This window comes from Ahaetulla prasina, chromosome 2 (genome assembly GCF_028640845.1).
Source record: "Ahaetulla prasina isolate Xishuangbanna chromosome 2, ASM2864084v1, whole genome shotgun sequence".
NCBI lineage: Eukaryota > Metazoa > Chordata > Lepidosauria > Squamata > Colubridae > Ahaetulla > Ahaetulla prasina.
The window spans coordinates 83,110,925-83,131,231 of NC_080540.1; the positions used below are offsets into that span (position 1 = coordinate 83,110,925).

Consider the following 20,307-nt stretch of genomic DNA (forward strand, 5'->3'; position numbering starts at 1 on the left):
ACATATTTCCTGTCTCTCTTCAATTATATTATTATAATTTTATAAAAACATCTTTGATTTGAATGTACATCAGGTGAACATCACACACTAGCATTATCTGCCAGAGATGAAAAATGTCACAACTTATTAGCAAATGCTTTGACAAATTGCAGGGTGTGCTTCCTAGCACTGTTGCATCCTGATGGATGTTCTGTTGACAGACTTATTAGAATTAAAATCAACTCTCATCTGACTGGTTTGCACAATTAATGAGGGCTGTTTTGAAGTTTATGTCAACAGGTGGGTGGAGAAACTGGCTTCCTATATGTATTTACATGATTAGGAGTTCTTCTTTGAGTTCCCCTTTGAGAACTCTTAGGAGTAATGTACGCATAGAATCAAAGTATCTTGAGCTTCTATTATCCTAACCATGAAGGCAATAGGTCTCTTTTTTATTCTGGCCCTTTTCATCCAGTTTGAAGGTAAGTTTCATTTGTTGCAGCTAATTAGATCTGTGTGATAGATGTACTGAGTTTCTTGCTTTTGCATGTGGACCGGATTCTGTATCATCTGTGCTACAAAGATACAATATCAATTTATTGCAGAAGGGGCTGGAAAAAAAAAATCATCTGGTTTGATTCTACTCACACTATATCAACGTTTTTGGCATGATTATTTATGATATGGATAAATGATCTTTTTATTCTTTATAAATAGTATTTTTCTTTGCAAAAGAAAAAGAGAGTTTATTATAGTTTATTATTTATTCATTTATTTCCACCAAAGAATGGCACTTGAATTAGAGCACACCTGTTGTGGTAAAAACTCAGCCACAATTGTTGTGGGGTAATTTATTGTTGGTGCTAGGTAAGGGGAAAAAATAAAAGACTTCAAATTTCATATCAATGCGTAGGTGGAATATGAAACATAAATTGTTTTTAATAAATTGTTTTTAACAGAATGCACAGAGGATAGGAAAAAATCTGGGGCGTTCTGCTGAATTTCAGATACTCAGCCATGTACAATATATTAAACAAAGCCATACTATAATTAAGACAGGTGAAGTTGTTATTTTTTTTCCTGCATAAATATGTAGATTTTCAAAGTCAGAAAAACTGCTAAATGCAGCATTAAATTAGACTGGTCTAGAAATCTTTTTCAATTATTGGATATTTTTCTTAACCTCAGTGCCTGTTATTGACACCTGTTTGCAATGATTATTAGCTGATGATGATGGGTGTAAAAAGCAGGATCTCAGATGTAACACTGAAAGTTCAATAGCTGGATTATTATCCTAAGATTTTAGGTTGGGTTTTCTAGACCAGTGGATTTGCTTGTGTTTGAAGCTGAAAGGTCCTCTCTCTTTTTGAGGCTTACTTACTTAGACTATGGTTCAGATTCAAACAATGGTCCATTCTCATGATCTTTCCCAGTATTTTATTTAGATGAATTTCACTTGGGCCAATGGCTGTCTGTGGAAGTCTATTTCTATCATGGGAATATGTGGAATTAAAGCCTTCTCCTCTAACCAAAACCAGCCAGAAAGTAATTACATTTGCTCATGACTTCTGATTGACTAGCATGTCCTCAGCTGAAAATATCTTCAACAGTCAACCATTAGTTATTCCAATAACGTTCTTTTGGAAGGATAGTAATATTTTGGAGATGGCTCCTCTTGGATAACGATAGGGCCATGCAGGAAACTGATTGGAGAATTAAAGGAGGGGGAAAGTTGAAATCAGTTCTCAATCAAGCTCTTTGCAAATGTTATTCAGAAGTTTAAGAATGCCAAATAAATTACCTAAACCAAGAATTACCACAATCAAATAAAGAATGGTAATACAGTCAGGTGTTTAGGACAATTTTTCCAAAGTCATCATTCAGCTTGGGAGACCTTGGAGCCACTTATGTATTACTAGAAAAGGTAGAGGTAATGCAATTGTTCTTGTTTTATGCAATCAGCCAGAAACACTTGGGATGAGCTATCTCTGACCAGTCTGAGGCAGGCAAGACTATTTTTGAAATCTGGCCCTAATCTTGATGATGTCTAAGGCTATCTCTATTTATCTCATATGCAACAAAGCTTAACAAGAACCAGATTGGAGGATATCAGATTTAACTGCCTATCATCTTTTAATATTGAGTAAAATTCAGTCATTTCTATGAAACCACCAAAAAAAAAAAATAGATCTGTGTCTCTATTTTTGTTGCAGATGTCACCAGTCAAGTTAAATACCAGGTTAGTTCTGATTTATCTGCTCTTTTCTTGTCTTTTCAAGCATTGCTCATTTCTGTCCTTGCCCAGTGTTTCTTCAGGGTTATTTTCATAGTCCATTTACATGTGACATATTAAGGCCAGAGGTGCTCAGTGACAAAACATATTTCTTATCCCAAGTTCAGTCTATCATATCTAAGCAGAGCTGAGAAAAAACCTCAAAGTCATGTCAGTTACTGCAGGTAATATTAATCAACAGTCAAAATTAGGTCAAAATTAGCAACTATGACGCTGTATACCAGGGCATAATTGGTGTAACTTGGTATAGAATTATAAGGAAAGCTAGCATGCCTTGAGAGGGTTCCTAGCATTTCCTACCGTCCTGTTCTACTCAATTATTTAAATTAAATTAATACTTCTGGTAACAAAAAGCATGCAGGAATTATGAAAAGTGGAGTTTTACAAATGGGAAATCCAGTCTCTGGCTCTTCACATTAAATTCCAAAAATGGGGAGGAACATTTGCACAATCACATTCTTTTCAGAATGAACTAGACTTAGACTTAGACTTAGAATAACTTTATTGTCACTTTAAATGTAAACTAATTGGGATACATTCAAATGAAATTTTATTGCATACAGCTCTCAGAAAGTCACCACTTCCAATATACAATACATAAACACAACAAAAAATAAATACATAAATAAATAAAATTATGTATACATACCCATATATATTATATGACACAGAGAAACAACACAGTCTAGGTTGGATGTATAGTTGTATTGGCGAGAAAAACAAACCTTGTGAGTTTACCAGATGGATGGCATAGGAACAAAGCTGTTACAGAATCTGGAAGTCCTGATAGAGATACTTTGAAACCTCCTCTCAGAGGCAAGCAAAAGAAACAGACCATAAAGTGGGTGTGTGGGGGTCTATTTTCCAGATTAAAAAAAAAAAAATCATTGAGTTCCCCAAGTTAGAAGGATCACCACACTGTGGGAGGTTCTCCACAGAAGTTCCTGAATCAGGAAAGCTTCATTCAATACTCTTTTATCTCTGTAGGAGGGCATGTGCTGGCAATTCCAACAATTATTCATCAATGGGAATTTATACTGCAACAGAGACATTGACCCTATTATTGGCCCTAATGGCAAGACCCATACCAATAAGTGTGTCATGTGCCGAGAACTCTTGTAAGTATTAGAAATAAGTGATTGCTTCAGAGATGTTGATGCAATGATGAAAGCAATACACTGAATATTTTCTCCGTACCTTCTCCTACTACTGCAAAAATATATTTGTAGTTTCTTCTGCTTAGCAGAAAACCTTTGCCAAGGCAGACAAAGCAGCATAGATGTAATCCTCGACTGACAACAGTTCATTTAGTGACCGTTCAAAGTTACAAACGGCAGTGAAAAAAGTAACTTATGACCAATTTTCATAGTTACAACCTTTGCAGCATCATGTGACAAAAACCAGTTGTTTAGCAACTGGTTCATATTTATGACCTTTGCTGTGTCCCAGGATCATGCGATCACCTTTTGCGATCCTCTGACAAGCAAAGTCAATGGAGAAGCCAGTTGCACTTAACAACCGGGATACTAATTTAACATCTGCAGTGGTTCACTTAACGACTGTGGCTTGAAAGGTTGTAAAATGGGGCAAAATTCACTTTAAAAATGTTTTACTTAGCAACAGGAATTTTAGTCTCAATTGGTCGTAAGTCGAAGACTACCTGTATAAGCTTAAAACAGAGAGATCAGTTTAAAGTCCTCCTGTTCTCCTATCTCATCAAGATATACTAAAAAGGTGTCCAGGAAAGCATCGAAATAACCAGAGAAACCATTAGAAGTTATTCAGGTATTTAGCTTCTAAGTATCTAATAGTTCTTATAACATGGCAAATGAATGACCAGAGCTTCTGAACTAGATTTTAATTATACTGATAGACCACATGTTTACCTTTCCATATTCATACAGATTGAGTAAATAAGAGCATAGACTATAATTGAGATGAAACTGGTAGTTTCAGTAGATCAGCAGATTTAAATTAGTTCCAGTTATTACATTACATATAAAAACTGCCTGCTCTTGTAAAATATTATTAAATACATGGCAAAGGGATATTGCTTCATCTTGATTAATAGGAAAAAATAGCCTCTTCAAAAACTGATAAGCTACACATTTCTTGAATCCAGATTTAATATCCAAAGTAATAATGCTTTTGGACTCTTTTGATGTAATTCTCAACCAAAATTCCTAAAAAATGGTCAGCTATCACAATTTAAAATAATATTCATATCTTTCACAGGACAACAGTGGTGGATTGCTACCAGTTCGTCTGATCTGGGGTGAACTGGTAACAGTGGTGGCGGGAGGCTCCACCCACCCACCAGGACGCTTCTGCACATGTGCAGAAGTGTCGCGTGCATGAGAGAGTGCACGTGCTCCCATGAGTGAACTGGTAGCGACGAGTTTTGAAACCCGCCCCTGCATGACAACATTTATCCATACATGTTGTGTATTTATCCATACACAACAAATTTTCTATGGAATATATGTTGCAATATTATTAAACCAAATAACATATTTTATATTGACCAAATATGTTATATTGGTTAATAATAACCAAATCATGAGTTAATATGCCTCAAATTTCTTACATCACCCAGCAAGAAAGTCTACAATCCATACATTCTTTGAGGGCATCCAATAAACTCAGAATAAGATCTTGGATGTATTAGTTTCGACATCATTATAAAGAGATAAATGCAACATTTTTATAGACACATCTATTGATGTTCCATTATTGGATATTACAACTGTTTATTCCATAAGATATAACTGTTGGCACTTTCAATTTTAAAGATAATTTAAAATTTCTGATATAGTTTTGAAATCAATTTGAGTTCAAGATCAGTCTCCATTACTAATGATAACATCTCAGTCTTCCAGTGTGAAATGGAACATAAACACAACAAATTTTCTATGGAATATAGAAAATTATAATATAGATAATTATAAGATTGTAAACTCTTGATGGTATTCTAATATGGTGGTAGGACTTACACTTGATTATATGAGAAAGACTTCAGTGAGGGGAGAAACTATATATGCAATATCCAAAACATTCATCATTACCTATGTTAACATCTCTTTTTTCCTTTTGCATATATTTTTAGTACATTTTCATTCTTCCTTTTTGTTGTCATGAAATTCAAGGTATTGGGAATTCTATAAGAAGAAAGTCTTTTGGAAGTAAAAAAATGGGGCTTAAATCCTGCAGCTTATAAAGTTCATTTTAAAATATGAAGGGATAATGACCTTATGATTTTTGACCATAATTCTCCTCCCTGCCAATAGTTGATATCTACCTTGTGGTAGGTAGCTAGAGTCTAACATGCTGCCTTACAGGGAGGTAGCAGTTTCATTCTCCATATATTTTTTCCATCTCTTTATTACAGGAGAAAAAGAGGAACAGCTGACAGTAATGGAAGTAGCTGGTCTAAAGATTCTTCTTCTGGAGTGGTATGAAGGGACTTGATAAATACCGATTGTTACTAAAGTACAAAACATACTAAATCTTAAGCACACTACTCTGAACCAAAAACTTAACACAAACTCTGGGTTTTTTGCTGTTGAAATGAAAGCTTCAGACTTCTCTGAAACTTGAATTATACTCTCCACCCTTATAGCGAACTCTGTTCTTTATAATGAAAAGTAAAAAAACAATAATAGATTGGCCATTTCCTTAACTAATACTGCATCTTTTTTATCCAGAATATAAATTATTTTATTTATTCAGCTACAATCAGTCTGGACTTACTTCTTACTTTGTCATCAGAAGCGGCTGATGACCATTTATGCAGAACTCACACTAAGAGCAGTTGTATCCTGCAACCAAAGCTGCTTTTCTCCCATGCTTCTCCCAGCTATTTTTAAGCCAACTCTAGACATTCCAATACAGAGCCAATGGGTTGGCTATGGGCCGGGATTGAGGCTCATTTTGGACTATGGACACCACAAGAGTGGATTGATGGTTCCCCTTGCCCGTTACTTCCTTGCAGCCTTGGTGGCTGATTTCTAATCTACCCTGGCCTGCCTTCTCCCTTAGGGTTTGTTCTTTCCTTTTGCAGCCCTGCACCATTCTTTGTTTTTCCTGGTATTTGCACACATGGCTATCTTCAGCTCCCTTCCTATGTTCTCTCCTTTGATACTAAAGCAGAGCCGCGATGCTGCAGTAGTTAGAATGCAGTATTGCAAGCTACTTCTGCTGACCTTTGGCTGCCTGTAATCTCACCAAGCTCAAGGTTGACTCGGCTTGATGTAATGAACCAAGTAGAAAACATGAAATATAGGTGGTCCCCATGTCATGTAGACAGTGGTGGGATTCAAGTAATTTAACAACCGGTTCTCTGCCCTAATGATTTCTTCCAACAACCAGTTTGCCAAACTGCTCAGAAAGTTAACAACCGGTTCTCCCGAAGTGGTGCGAACTGGCTGAATCCCACCACTGCATGTAGATCTTTATAAGTAAATTGAACCTCGAAGCAAATGTGAAGCCAGTGCAGCTTGTAGAACAAAGATATCATATGGGCATAGTGAGTCATGCCCATAATTGCCTGATTGGACCAACTGAAGCTTCTGGATGTTCTTCAAGGGTAGCCCCATGTAGCGCACATTGCAATAATCCACTCAGAAGGTGACCCAAGCATGAAGATTGTGTTCTGACAATTGCAAAATTATCTTTAAAAAAGCAACTAGGAGAGGACATAGCAGCCTAGCAGTTCATGATGAAATGGCTGTTCAGCATTTGATAAAATACACTATGGGCTATTTCTTGCTAAGATAAATGTGGAATAGACCATAAAACTATCGGATGGATTTGCACTTGACTGACCAATCCTACTCAGCGTGCAGTCCTCAATGGAACTTCATCTACATGGAGTGAAGCATGGTATCTCAAGATTCTGCCCCGTGTTCTTCAACTTCTTCATAAATGACCTAGATGAGGGGATTGAAGGGGTGCTCATCAAATTTGCAAATATACTAAGCCAGGGGGAATTGCTAATACTTTGATAGATAAATTCAAGATTCAGAAGGATTTTAACAGATTTGAGCGTTGATCCCTATCCAACAAGATGCAGTTCAGTGGCAAGAAAAGTAAGGTCCTACACTTAGGCAGGAAAAAACAGATTCACAGGTACAGCATGGGCAGCACCTGATTTAACATTAGTGCTTATGAGATGGGTTAGATGTCCTGATGGGACACCACTTAAGTGCAGAGAGTCTTCGACCTATGGCCGTAATGGAACCTAGAATTTCCATTGTAAGTTATGATAGTTGTAGGTTGAAGCATCCACATGACCGGCTCCAATTTGATGACTTTTTTGAGGTGGTTGTTAACTAAACACCATAGTTGTTAAGCAAATACCATGGTGATTAAATGACTCAATGTGTTCCTATAGACATTTTTGCCAGAAACTGGCAAAAAATGTTGTAAATCATGATCACATAACTGTGAAATGCGGCAACTGGCCATAAAGGTTTTGGGGAGAGTCTGTCGTAACGTTGAATAGTCACTAAGTGACTGGTCGTAAGGCAAGTACTAACTGTGTGAATCAGCAGTGTGATGCAGTTGCCAAAAGGCCAATGCAGTCCTAGGCTGCATCAACAGAGAGGTAGTATCAAGATTAAGGGAAGTAATAGTATTGCTCTATACCACACTGTGAGGCCACATTTGGTATTCTGGTCACCGCAATACACACAAAAATTAAAAAATGATGAAAGAGTGTATTGAAGAGCAACAAAGATGATAAGCAGTCTGGAGACTAAATCTATGAAGAAAGCTAAAGAAATTAGATATGTTTAGCTTAATGAAGAGAAGATTGAGGGGAAATATTTTTCCAATATTTGAGGGGCTGCCACAGGGGACAGGGTGTCAATTTATTCTCTATAGCACATGAAGGTAAGGCAAGAACAATGAGCGGAAGTCACCAGAAGGAGATCCAATCTGGAATCAAGGAGGAATTTCCTGACAGTGAGAACTTTTATGCAATTGACTCCTGGAGTTGCTGGTGTTCCATTGTTAAAGTTGTCAGGAAAAGATTGGACACTGTTTGTCTGAGATAGTAGGAGGACTCCTGCCTTGGGCAAGGGGTTGGACTAGACTTCCAAAGTCCCTTCTAATGCCTATGACCAGCCTCTGGAGACAGGGACACGCTAGGCTTTGCAGTTAATCAGAACTGATCAGAACAACCAAGGCAGAATTAAGTGCTGAAGACCATCCTCTTTGAAAGTCTCAAGACGGCTTGGGTCAAGGAACATTAGTTATGAACCAAAGCTGGAAAACATGAGCTTGGGGTGCTTTTGCCATAGCCTGGGAGTGGGAGGAAGATGATGCCACATTTCTGCACTCTGGGCATGACGAGCAGTCCTTACTGGTTATGAGGAGTTCTTACTAGTTATATAGCAAAAAGCGCAGAACTGTTCTTAAAGAAATCTCCGTACACACCTTCCTGCTCCAGTTCAAAAGTATGCTTGTCCACTCAACATCAGCTTAAATGCTCCTGTCCGTTTCAACCAGAGTGCTTTTATTTTGGTGCATTCTAATCTCAGCAGTTCTTCAGCTACTTGGCAGAGAAAGGACCACCTTTGCAACCGAGCCAGTGCTTAGCATTAACTCTAATGCTTAACCTATTGATATAATCTTTACAAACTTTTGCTTTGTAACCCGAATGTTGCTGGTTTGAAACCCAGGAGGAAGAAGGCCTTCTTTTTATATTACTGGGTCTCCTCCTTTTCTATTCGCTTTACTGTTATTATTTTCCAAATACTTGTAATTTCCCAATTTAACTGATTTGCTTGTAATAAAAAGCATTCACCCTCAGAAAATTTCAAATCATTTTCAAGCAACCTATGGGGAGTTAAGGGCCTTGGGTAAAAGCTTGCAAAATTGATATATCTCTTAGTATAGTTTGGTATGATATAGTGGTGTGTGTCCCCTATAGTATGGGGGACTTGTCCAATGGGAGAACACAATAGTCTGCCGTCCGGACTGTGATGGTACATAGGAATGAGATTGGGAGACAGATAGAAATGCTGCAGGCTAGACCAAATTTGGACAAGTGGCAGCTGAGTCCCGCAGAAGGAATGAAGGCTTGTAACTATTTCAGAAGGAACCCTCCCTAGTTCCTTAGACTGTAAAAGCGAGGGGAGAAAGATGTACTTTCAGACTTTTCTTTTAATGTAAGCTAACAATAAAGGTAGAACTAGTACTCCTGGCTGGGCTTCTTGTCTGGGCTAGTTCGCAAGGCTGCCAAAGAGTGACTCCCCTGAAGGCTGCTGCCAGAGCACCTCAGTCCAGACAGATATTCTTAAATCAGCTTAGCATCAAGTCATCAGGAGCACAGTACCAGAACTTTTGAAATATTAAGTGCCGATAAGCAGAGGTGGGTTTCAGCAGGTTCTGACCAGTTCTAGAGAACCGGTAGTGGAAATTTTGAGTTCTTCGGAGAACCAGTAGTAAAAATCCTGACTGGTCCCACCCCCATCTATTCTCTGTCTCCCGAGTCCGAGCTGATCGGGAGGACATGGGGATTTTGCAGTAACCTTCCATTGGAGTGGGGTGGGAATGGAGTTTTTACAGTATCCTTCCCCTGCCACACCCACCAAGCCACACCCACCAAGCCACACCCACCAAGCCATGCCATGCCCACCAAGCCATACCACACCCACCAAGCCACATCCACAGAACCAGTAGTAAAAAATGTTGAAACCTACCACTGCGGATAAGCCTTACATCTCATTCTTCACTGACTGTAGATCTTCATGAATTAGACAGACAGTAGTGGCATGGAATACATCATAAGATAAGATCACATGGATAAATGGAAAACCCCTGTATTACATCATGAAACATGGCCTTTGTGGCATTCATATTCAAAACCACACATCTGAGGTTTGTCCTTGCCAGAATTCTCAAAAGTATACTTTGAACAGTAAGATCAAACACTACTGAAATGTTCAAATGTTCAAACACTGCTTTTCAGTTCCAAGCATAAATAACTGATCAGAATTGTCTTGGTCCCTAATCCATGTTAGACCCAAAGCTGAACAAGATCCAGATCATCAAGAATTTTGGGGCATTACTCTATATTATTAAATCAAAAGAAGAGATAAACTTCTCAACAGCCACAGCCAAAAGATCCATTAATGAGAGATTTGTTTCCCAGAAGAGCTTCACCTTAAAGGAATTATTTTAAAATCATCATTATACAGTATAATCCTTTTGGGGGGGGTGTCATTTAGGGCTTAAATGCATTGAGGCTATAATTATATACTTTAATCAGCACTCTTGAAGTTTATTTTGCTTTTTTGGGTGTTTTTTTCTCAAACTGAAATTGGATGAATTCAGTGGCCTTTAGAACTCTGAATATGCACAAAGACACATATGGAACTGTGCTGTGTATACTTGCCTGGGCAGAGCCTATTTAGAAAATTCCAAGCAGTTTGTTGGCACTCCATTAATATGTAATTGAGTAATGAAAAAGCTATGATTGCTCCAGTTAGGGCAAGGTGTGGAACCATGTGCAAGCAAGCTCTTATTGTCTCTTGTTTATATTGGCCCTGCCTTTTCTCATTTAGACAGCAAAGTGTTTCATTAACGACCCCTTCTTTCTCAATTTCTTTGTTTCTACACAGCACAATTTGGATTCATTCTAATTAAACTGATCTCATTTGTAGGATCACAAAGCTAGCTTTCATAGAACAAAATGCCATAAGGTTGAATCCAGCTGTCTAGCTGACACAAGACGGGAAGATAGGGAATTAGTCCTTCCTCTATATTAAAATTGCTTTTTTAAAGTAAAAAAAATCAGAATACTGACTATGAAGTGTTAAAAGTGCATCTCTCTCTCTCTCTCTCTCTCTCTCTCTCTCTCTCACCAACCAACAGATTTAAGAGACAGAAAAGAAAGAAACTAATTTTCTTAACAATAAATTCTATTGACTTGTATAGGAAAGGATAGCATGTATTTAATCCTAATTTTAAAACCAGCAATTGGGGCACTTTGTAAGAGAGTATAATTACGTGCATTATTATTCTGCATTATTCCTTAGTGCAACTCAGTTAGCACAGAGTTGGTGACTTGTTATAAATAGTGTCTTCAACTGAGACTACAAAAAGAAGAAAGTTTTGTTTTTCTCTACCGTAGGATGAAAGTTGCCGTGAATATTGGCCTTACTTCATGAAAGGGTGGGTTTCCTGCACCAGAGAGCTTAACCCAGTTCGTGATGCTTCAGGCAAACAATACAATAATAACTGTATGATGTGCCTACAGCACTTGTGAGTAGATGATAATGTGATTGATTTTCAACTATATTAGATTACTGTCTGCTGAAAAGTTAAAAAAATGTTTTATACTTTTTTGTGCAGCAAAAATGGAGGTAAGATGAATTCTCTTGAACAGAGACAGCCACAATATGGAAACAATGAGGTGAGATCAAATTTTACCCAGGTTTCTCTATCACCATTACCATTCTGCATTTCTTGCTCACAATGACCAAGAAGAAGAAAAACCACACACATCCCAGACATATTCTAGCATGCTAACACCATCAAGAGTTTCCTGTGTCCTGCACACACTCAAATATTTTTATTACACTACCATATATGAATTAGACTATACCACTTCAGGGAAAAAGAGTGCTGGAAAGAAATAAGAAATAGTAAACCAAAGAAATTAAAGCTATTGAAAAGAAAATGAAAAGAAGCATAACTAAAGCTGGTTTACACCCACACTAATCTTTATACTTCTCCATAATTTTTTATCCATGCAGCCCATTCTTATTTCACGTTGTGTTGTTGCGCAGGGAACATCTGGTTTGAGCTTTTCCTGCCCTGCACAAAGGCCCTTTTCACTTCCCAAATTTTGCCCAGTGTCACCTCTTATATTCTTTAATCAGTCTTCTTCCCCTGTATTTTTTGCATTCACGTCTGCTACCTTTCACTTTGTACAAGGGAAAATAAGGGCATTCTTCCAATCTGAGATACCATCTTCATGCAAACCCTTTACCACTTGTCAACATTCTCGCAATTTTTGTGATCTTCTTTTCATCCATTTTTTTCCATAGACACTAACATATACAGCATTCATTTTAATTAAATTCTTTGACGTCAATCTCATCCCCATATCAATCTCTAAAATACTTCCGTTCCAATTTATTTCATGTCTTTCATTCTTAACTCTGTTGTAGGTTCCTTCTTTAAGTTTCCTTTCACCTTTCATCAAAATACTGCTGAATTTCCACTGCCTATTATAATGTGAAATTACTTGTTCTCTTTGAATACATTATTTGCTACTATTTTTCCCTAAACAACATATATTTTCTTCCCATTTTAAGCAGCAGTTATTTTCATGCATTCATTTTTCTCACCCAGAGCCTTTTTAAAAAGTTCCTCTTAAGGAGAACTCTATACCTTCCAAGGCAGTCTATAACATAATTCTTTTTGCTCTGTTTGAGATAGCTTCTATATCTAGCACTCCCTCATCAGTTAGTTTGGAACAGGGAACATTTTGATCAATAGACCAATAGACCAATGGATCAATAGACCAATAGACCAGGGGTCACCAACCAGTGGTCTGTGGACCACTGGTGTCTGTGAGAAAATTTTGGTGGTCCGCAGAAAAATTATTTGCATTTTTTTATATTGCACTAAATACTATTTATCTTTTTAAAAAAATCATATTAATAGTCCGCAGGATTTAAAATTAGGAATTTAGTGGTCCCTGAGGTTCAAAAGGTTGGTGACCCCTGCAACAGACCAATATCAATAGGTGCAATCAAAGGCCAGTATACTCCAAACTTGTTCTCTAAAGGCTAGGATCCCTAATCTAGTGACTGCCTTGCAAGCCAACATTCTATTGTCTTAATCTAACAACCAGGAGGTATATATAGCATACTAACACACACAGTACAGGTAGTCCTCAAATTACAGCAATTCATTTAATGAATGTTCAAAGTTACGACGACCCTGAAAAAAGTGACTTACAACTTTTTCAGTTATGATCTTTGAAGCATCCCCACGATCATGTGATCAAAGTTCAGATGCCTGACAAGTGGTTCATACTTACGACCGTTGCTGTGTCCCAAGGTTATGTGATCACCTTTTGCAATCTTCTGAGAACCAAAGTCAATGGGGAAGAGAGATTCACTTAACAACCAGATTACTAATTTATCAGCTGCACAGATTCATTTAACAACTGTGGCAAGGAAGATCATAAAATGGGGCAAAGCTAACTTAACAAATGTTTCACTAAACAACAGAAATTTTGGGTTCAGTTGTGGTTGTAAGTCGAGGACTACCTGTATACGTCTTGTATTAAAAAATATGATTGTCCTGTTTAAAGTATAAAAAAATCTCATTCATTAAATTACATACAGACTGAATTATCCTCCTTCTTGATAGCAGGTACTATGTGGGTTTACCAGGGAAGTTTAGGTTAAATAAATTCAGTATTATTTTTAAATCTGCATCTTTGTCTGATAATTTATAATATCTGTTATGATTCAACATGAAAAAATAAATGACACTTAAAATGTATTTTCATTTCCATCTTCTATCTAAAGCAACAAGTATATAACGATCTGTCATAGCTCATGAAGATCATATTGTGGGCCTTATTCATTTTTATTGTATTTATTTTGCAATACTTATATTTTCATCAGCAACTGAAGCAGAAGTGTGCATTCTCTGAATTATCTTCATGATATTGTCTACCTAGCAATTGCTACTCTGATTAGGGAAAATTGACTGTATTTCAAGCTTGCTGAAATAAATGTTATTAACTGGATCAATGGCACACTTTGAATACCCTTGCAAAAGAAAGATAATTGGACTCAATATCAAGACAACACCAAATGATGCTTATAATAACCTCAAGGAAGGTTTTCAGTGACTGGTGACATGGTTGACCTTATGATATATAAAGATAATGTATATCAATGATGCATTTGCATAATAGTTTCTAAGAATCAGTACAAATCATTTTATATCCTTTCTCTCCAGAAGATTGATAATTGCTATGAATATCGGTCACAGATCGGGCCAAATGGAGAAATTACTTGCACACGTGAAAATGATCCAGTACGTGATGATTCTGGCCAGACTTATAGCAACAAGTGCATCATGTGTGCAGAGCAATTGTAAGTGCTGTAACTAAATAATGTTGTTTATACTGTGGGAAGAAATATCCATCTGGTTCAGTTCCAAATTGGGAGAAAGACACTGGAAACATAGAGGCTGATTGGAAAGATGTTTAATGATGAAACAAAACCACATGGGTGGTTCTAGTGCAGCTGACCGCTTAATGGCTTTGTCTTGTGTTGGATCTTGAGTGAGGGCTAATTCTCTTATTTTACCTAATTCTGCCTTTGTTTAAAGTTTGCTGCAGGGAGTTTCAAAATATCCTGCCTTGAATGGATTACCAAATCTGCATTTCTGAAAGCTGCCTCTTCAGTATCTGATGGGGCTATTAAGAAAGACTGAGTCTCTCTTTCTGTCTTTAAAAAAAACCATGTTTCTCTATTTCTCCCTTTGGGAAAATATAATATTCTGTCTTTTTAATATTTTTCCAAAACATTTCATTCTTCTAGGAGGGGGTAGGTGCTGACTTTCTAAAATACATAGAAGAAGAGTACATCAAAAAATGATATAGTCAAGTCTGTGAAGAATGGCAGTTTAGTAATACTATAGCATTTAGACCTCAGCCTTTTCATCCAGAGAGAAAGAGAGAGGAAGTTGATTAGAAGCTGCATTCCAGATAGTCCCAGGATAGTCTGTGACAAGATTCATTAATTCATTATCTTCAATGTCCATTCATTGTTTATAAAAATCTCTCTCACCTGAAGTGATCCACTTTGGCCAGATAATGTCAGGGTTCCAAGGAACACCCCCAATGAAATAAGGCTCTGAGGCTTGAGGTTCCTCAAAGTTCCTCAAAGAGATGTCATGTTGGCACAGCTGGGAAAACCCAAAACTGAAAGCTTCCAGGTTTTCCACACCCACTTGACAGTTCACAGCCCTGCCCCACACCCACAAGTTCATCACATTGTCCAATCAACTCTTCACACTCAATTGGATACAATCTTCAGGCAGTCTCCAACAGATGCTGGATGTCCTTGAATACAGAATGTTGTTATGACTAACTTTCTACCACTCTAACAACAATCCCCTCCCAACTTCCCCAGCTAAAATATGTGGCAGTTAAGAAGCAAAAAGAAAATTGCCTTCCAAAACTGACAGATAATAGAATTCAGACCATGACATTCTTAGACACTCTTCCAAAGCAATCCTGTTTTTCAGTATATGTGGTATTCTGGGGGAGAGCAATGATAAAAATAATAATTTTTTGCAAAGAACTAATGATTTTTAATGGGCTGTTCAAGCTGGATAACTTGGTGGAGTCTTCTTACTGTGATCCTCTTTGTGAAATTCACCTTACTTACTGAATCTGAACTCTACCCATTCCATAAGAAAAAAGGATATAGACATTAACTTTTCTCTGCTCCTTCTTATCCAACATAAGAAATACCTGAGATAGATATTGTGGCTTGACTCAAGTCATCCAGTCACTTTCTCAGCTAGGACAGGATCTCAACATTATTTTTTTTTAAAAAAACCCTAGATTTATTCCATTTAGCTTATTCTTAGTTTTGTTAAACTGCTTCAGCAAGCCAAGCCACAATACTGAAAAAAATAACTTATAATTAAGTTACACGTAAATATCCCAATTGTGTTTTCATTAGTATTTGTTCACGCCATCTTTTGGGCATAGGTATGGCCTTGTCTTTCTTTTTGTTTTCATTTTTGTATCTTGCTTTGGTGTGCTTTTATTCTGGTCTTCTACTAAACACTTTGAGTTCTAACAAGCATCTGGATTATGAAAATCAATTCCTGTTCTTCTATGCTCCGTGTCTTCTAGCAAAAAAGAAGCAAGACAAGGCAAGATTTTTGGTGGAAGCGGAAAAGGACAACCAAACCCATATTCAAATGACAACAGAGCTACTCAAGGGGATTATAAACAAGGAAACCTAAATGAGGTGAGGAGGAATATTAATCAAACTTCTACCTAACCATTACCTCCAGAACTGTGAAAACAGATTCTTTTTCTCATTTTGTTTTGCTTCCAGTGATTCATTTGTTTATAGCATTTGTAGCAGAGGCAGCTCAAATGGCTGCCTCTGGTGGCTCAGACTGCTAAGACAGTCTGTTATTAACACAGCTGCTTGCAATTACTGCAGGTTCAAGTCCCACCAAGCCCAAGGTTGACTCAGCCTTCCATCCTTTATAAGGTAGGTAAAATGAGGACCCAGATCGTTGGGGGCAATAAGTTGACTTTGTATATAATATACAAATGGATGACGACTATTGCTTAACACATTGTAAGCCGCCCTGAGTCTTCGGAGAAGGGCGGGATATAAATTCAAATAAATAAAATAATAAAATAATAAATATTACATCGTGACAATCATAGCCTCAAAAGCCTTCTCAGGTTAAGAAGATTCCATATTTTCAAAAGAAATCAGAAGCAACATATCAAAAATTGTCCTTTGCAGCAGTTCAGGATTGGCAGTCTGGCATCATCTGGCAGGCAGTAGCGTTCAAATTATTTTAGAAGACTAACCATAGTTTATATACATTATGATATACTGGGAGATATCATAACAAAGAAAATTCAGAATTCAATTTCAAGGAATATAAATATAATATGGTGGAGACTTACATATGGGAAGAGAAAATAGATGGTATGTAAGATATAGTTTTATTTATTTTAAAATAAAAATATAGATACATCTGGAAATGGACAAATGGACATTTCCTATTCTCCTATGTGGGTCTTGCTTGCTTGGTGGAAATTCACATTCAGCAACTTCCAGAAAACCCATATTTTCTGCGATGGCTCTTTCTGAGGAATGCCCAAATTTGAGAAGATTATCTAGAATGAAGTCTTTTCAGAGGGAAATAAATAGTTATCTTGGAGCTGAAGAGAGATAAACAGCACCATTTGCATTTCAGAAAGTGGAAATTTTTGAACCCAAACTATTTTATAGCATAAGATGTAATTTAAGAGCAATGTACATATGCAACATGCATAAGTAGCTTAGAGGCAAGATCATGCTGAAGACTGCAGAAAGCTGGAGGGCAGGAAGCATGAAATGTTATTAGTAGAAAAGAACACAAATGGTGTTCCATTTTTCCCCCATTCAAGAGATGGGCTGAGAAATAAGATGGTTGATGGCTCTAAATTTATCTAGGGGAAGAAATAGATGTCCAGAAAAAACTCCAAGGGCAGATTTCTCTGGAGTAGAGTCATTGCTGAAAAACCCCAATAGGAGCAGGGCAGAGGGAGATTTCTCTCATATTGACTTCTTTTGACATATAATTGAAAGATGGGGAATCAGAGACATTGCAAAGAAAAGTAAAAGAAGAACAGAATTCACACCAGAATTTTACCAACATTCTCTTTTTCAAGACATTCTATAGCAAATTCTATTTCTTCCAGTTGAATGAGAACAGGTAGCAGTAATACTGGAGATTTATCTTCCTAGTATTAAACAGAAGTGCTGGCAACTCCCAGCAATATAAGAAGTAAATGTGCCAAAATTATGACAAAAGAATTTGTCTGAATGTGAGAGCCTGTCAAAAGACATACAAATCCAGACATAATGACTGTTGCTCATTTCCAGTTCTTAATTATGTTGGAATAAGATAATGAATGTTTATGTTCAGCTTCCCCAACAGGGAAGCTCCTCAAGATGTTGAAATTAACATTTCCAGAATTCTCTGATGATGCTGCATAGCTGGTAGCCACCAAGTGGGACAAGGTGGTAATAGCAGACTCTTTGGGAGGGAGAATTAAGTTCTCTATGTCTCTATGGATCCTAGCTCCAATAGTGTGAAATCTGAAAATGAATTTGAATTTTGTTACGTCACAGAAGTCGTCTTAAATTTCTTTGTCAAAGTACAAAAATAATCCTGGGTGCCTATGGGGAGGCAAAGGAGGGCAAGTAGCTTCAAAGGCATTTTGATGCCATCCTGCAATAATACAAATTATGTAATTTTACTGGAGAATTATCGTAATGATCAAGACTTTTGCAGAAGGTTCTTGTCTGTTTTGGTCTTAGAGATTTGCTGCAGCAATTTAGATTTTTGTTTCTTTTTGTTTCTTTGCCTATTAACTTTGCATTCAGTTTCTGAGATCTGAAGTATTTTGACTACAAGCTGGTTTTTCAACTCCTTTCATTGTCATCTTGAGCAGTGGTGGAATTCAATTTTTTTTTTACTACTGGTTCTGTGGGTGTGGCTTGGTGGGCATGGTGTGGCTTGGTGGGCATGGCAGGGGAAGGATACTGCAAAATCTCCTTTCCCACCCCACTCCAAGGGAAGGATATTGCAAAATTTCCATTCCCACCCCACTCTGGGGCCAGCAAGAAGTGGTATTTGCCGGTTCCCCAAAGTGCTCAAAATTTCCGCTACCGGTTCTCCAGAACCTGTCAGAACCTGCTGAATAGCACCTGATCTTGAGTAGCTGCAGTAAATGTAGTTTTTAAAAGGAAGTATTTGGTTTACAAATTCCATTCCATTTATGGAAAAAGGGTCCTGTGACATAAAGATGACCAGCAGGCAGCCAGAGAAGATTTTTGTGAATTCTGTGCTGGATGTTGCTAGTTATTTAACAAACACATCTCCCTACATTACTAAGTTTAATACTTGGAAGTTGTCCAGTTTTGCTTTTTGCTATGCTGATACTAAGCAATACATGCAGGGAACCCTGTGATTTACTTGAAGGTTCATCAAAGCTCTGGTGTAAAATTGCACAGACGTGTAATGAGGTGTTGGGAGATGATGAAATCTCAAATAATAGCTCCAGCATCCTGTATTTGTATGTCATTCCTATTACGCTGAGTTTTGACACAAACTATTTTTGCCTTAGGCTGAGAGCAACTAGCAACTAGATGTTACTACTATATTGAACAGGATCTTCATTGTTGAAAGAAGACGACAGTGTTAAAACAAATGTATTATTTACGATGTCTCTTTCTTTCTTTGGAGTAGCATTGGTAGTTATACAGGTAGTCCTCAACTTACAACAGTTCGTTTAGTGACCTTTCAAAGTTTCGTAAGGACCTGGGTACTTACGGGACCGCCTACTGCTACCACATGCCTCCCACCGACCCGTACGCTCTCACAGAGAGGGACTCCTCAGGGTGCCGTCCGCCAAACAATGTCAGCTGGCGGCCCCCAGGGGACGGGCCTTCTCTGTGGGGGCTCCCACACTCTGGAACAAACTCCCCCCGGGCTTACGCCAGATATCTGACCTTCGGACATTCCGTCGCGAACTGAAAACATATCTTTTTATTTGCGCGGGGCTGGCTTGAATGGAATTTTAAACTCAAATTTTTAGCAATTTTAATGGGGTTTTTGGTTTTATGGTAAATTTTTTAAATTTTTCAGGCTCATTTAATAAGTTTTTAATTGATTTTAACTTTGTATATTGTATATTGTTCTTTGTTGGTTTTATTCTGCCTGTACACCGCCCTGAGTTCTTCGGGAGAAGGGCGGTATAAAAATCAAATAAATAAATAAATAAATAAATAAATAAATAAAGTTACAGCAGCACTGAAAAAAAGTGACTTATGACCATTTTTCACAGTTACAACCTTTGCAGCATCCCCATGATCATGTGATCAAAATTCAGACAATTGGCAACTGGTTCATAATTATGACCGTTGCTGTGTCCCAAGGTCATGTGATCACTTTTTGCGACCTTCTGACAAGCCAAGTCAATGGGGAAGTCAGATTCACTTCACAACCGAGTTACTAACTTCTCAACTGCAGTGATTCACTTCACAACTGAGGCAAGAAATGTCATAAAATGGGGCAAAATTCACTTAACAAATGTTTCACTTAACAACAGAAATTTTGGGCTCAATTGTGGTCATAAGTCAAGGACTACTTCTGTTAGCAAAGTGGATACCTATTCTGCCTTTGATCAATGTGTATCCATTATTACATTCATTGGTTGATAAAATCTAACTTTACAGGTG

At 37.5% G+C, this 20,307-nt stretch overlaps 1 protein-coding gene across 2 annotated transcripts in view; it reads left to right on the forward strand.

The window, feature by feature from the left end:
- Positions 1-309: 309 nt before the first annotated feature.
- The window catches only part of LOC131192077 (serine protease inhibitor Kazal-type 5-like), a 34,293-nt gene continuing 14,295 nt past the window's right edge, over positions 310-20,307 (forward strand). The window contains exons 1-8 of one of the 2 annotated variants that reach the window (XM_058170878.1): positions 310-461; positions 2,193-2,218; positions 3,260-3,390; positions 5,661-5,724; positions 11,412-11,542; positions 11,633-11,693; positions 14,270-14,403; positions 16,182-16,299. In XM_058170878.1, the coding sequence (XP_058026861.1) occupies positions 410-461; positions 2,193-2,218; positions 3,260-3,390; positions 5,661-5,724; positions 11,412-11,542; positions 11,633-11,693; positions 14,270-14,403; positions 16,182-16,299 (717 nt within the window). In that variant the 5' untranslated portion in view covers positions 310-409. Of the gene's footprint in view, positions 462-2,192; positions 2,219-3,259; positions 3,391-5,660; positions 5,725-11,411; positions 11,543-11,632; positions 11,694-14,266; positions 14,404-16,181; positions 16,300-20,307 lie in introns of both variants that reach the window. The other variant, XM_058170877.1, reaches the window with a different exon arrangement.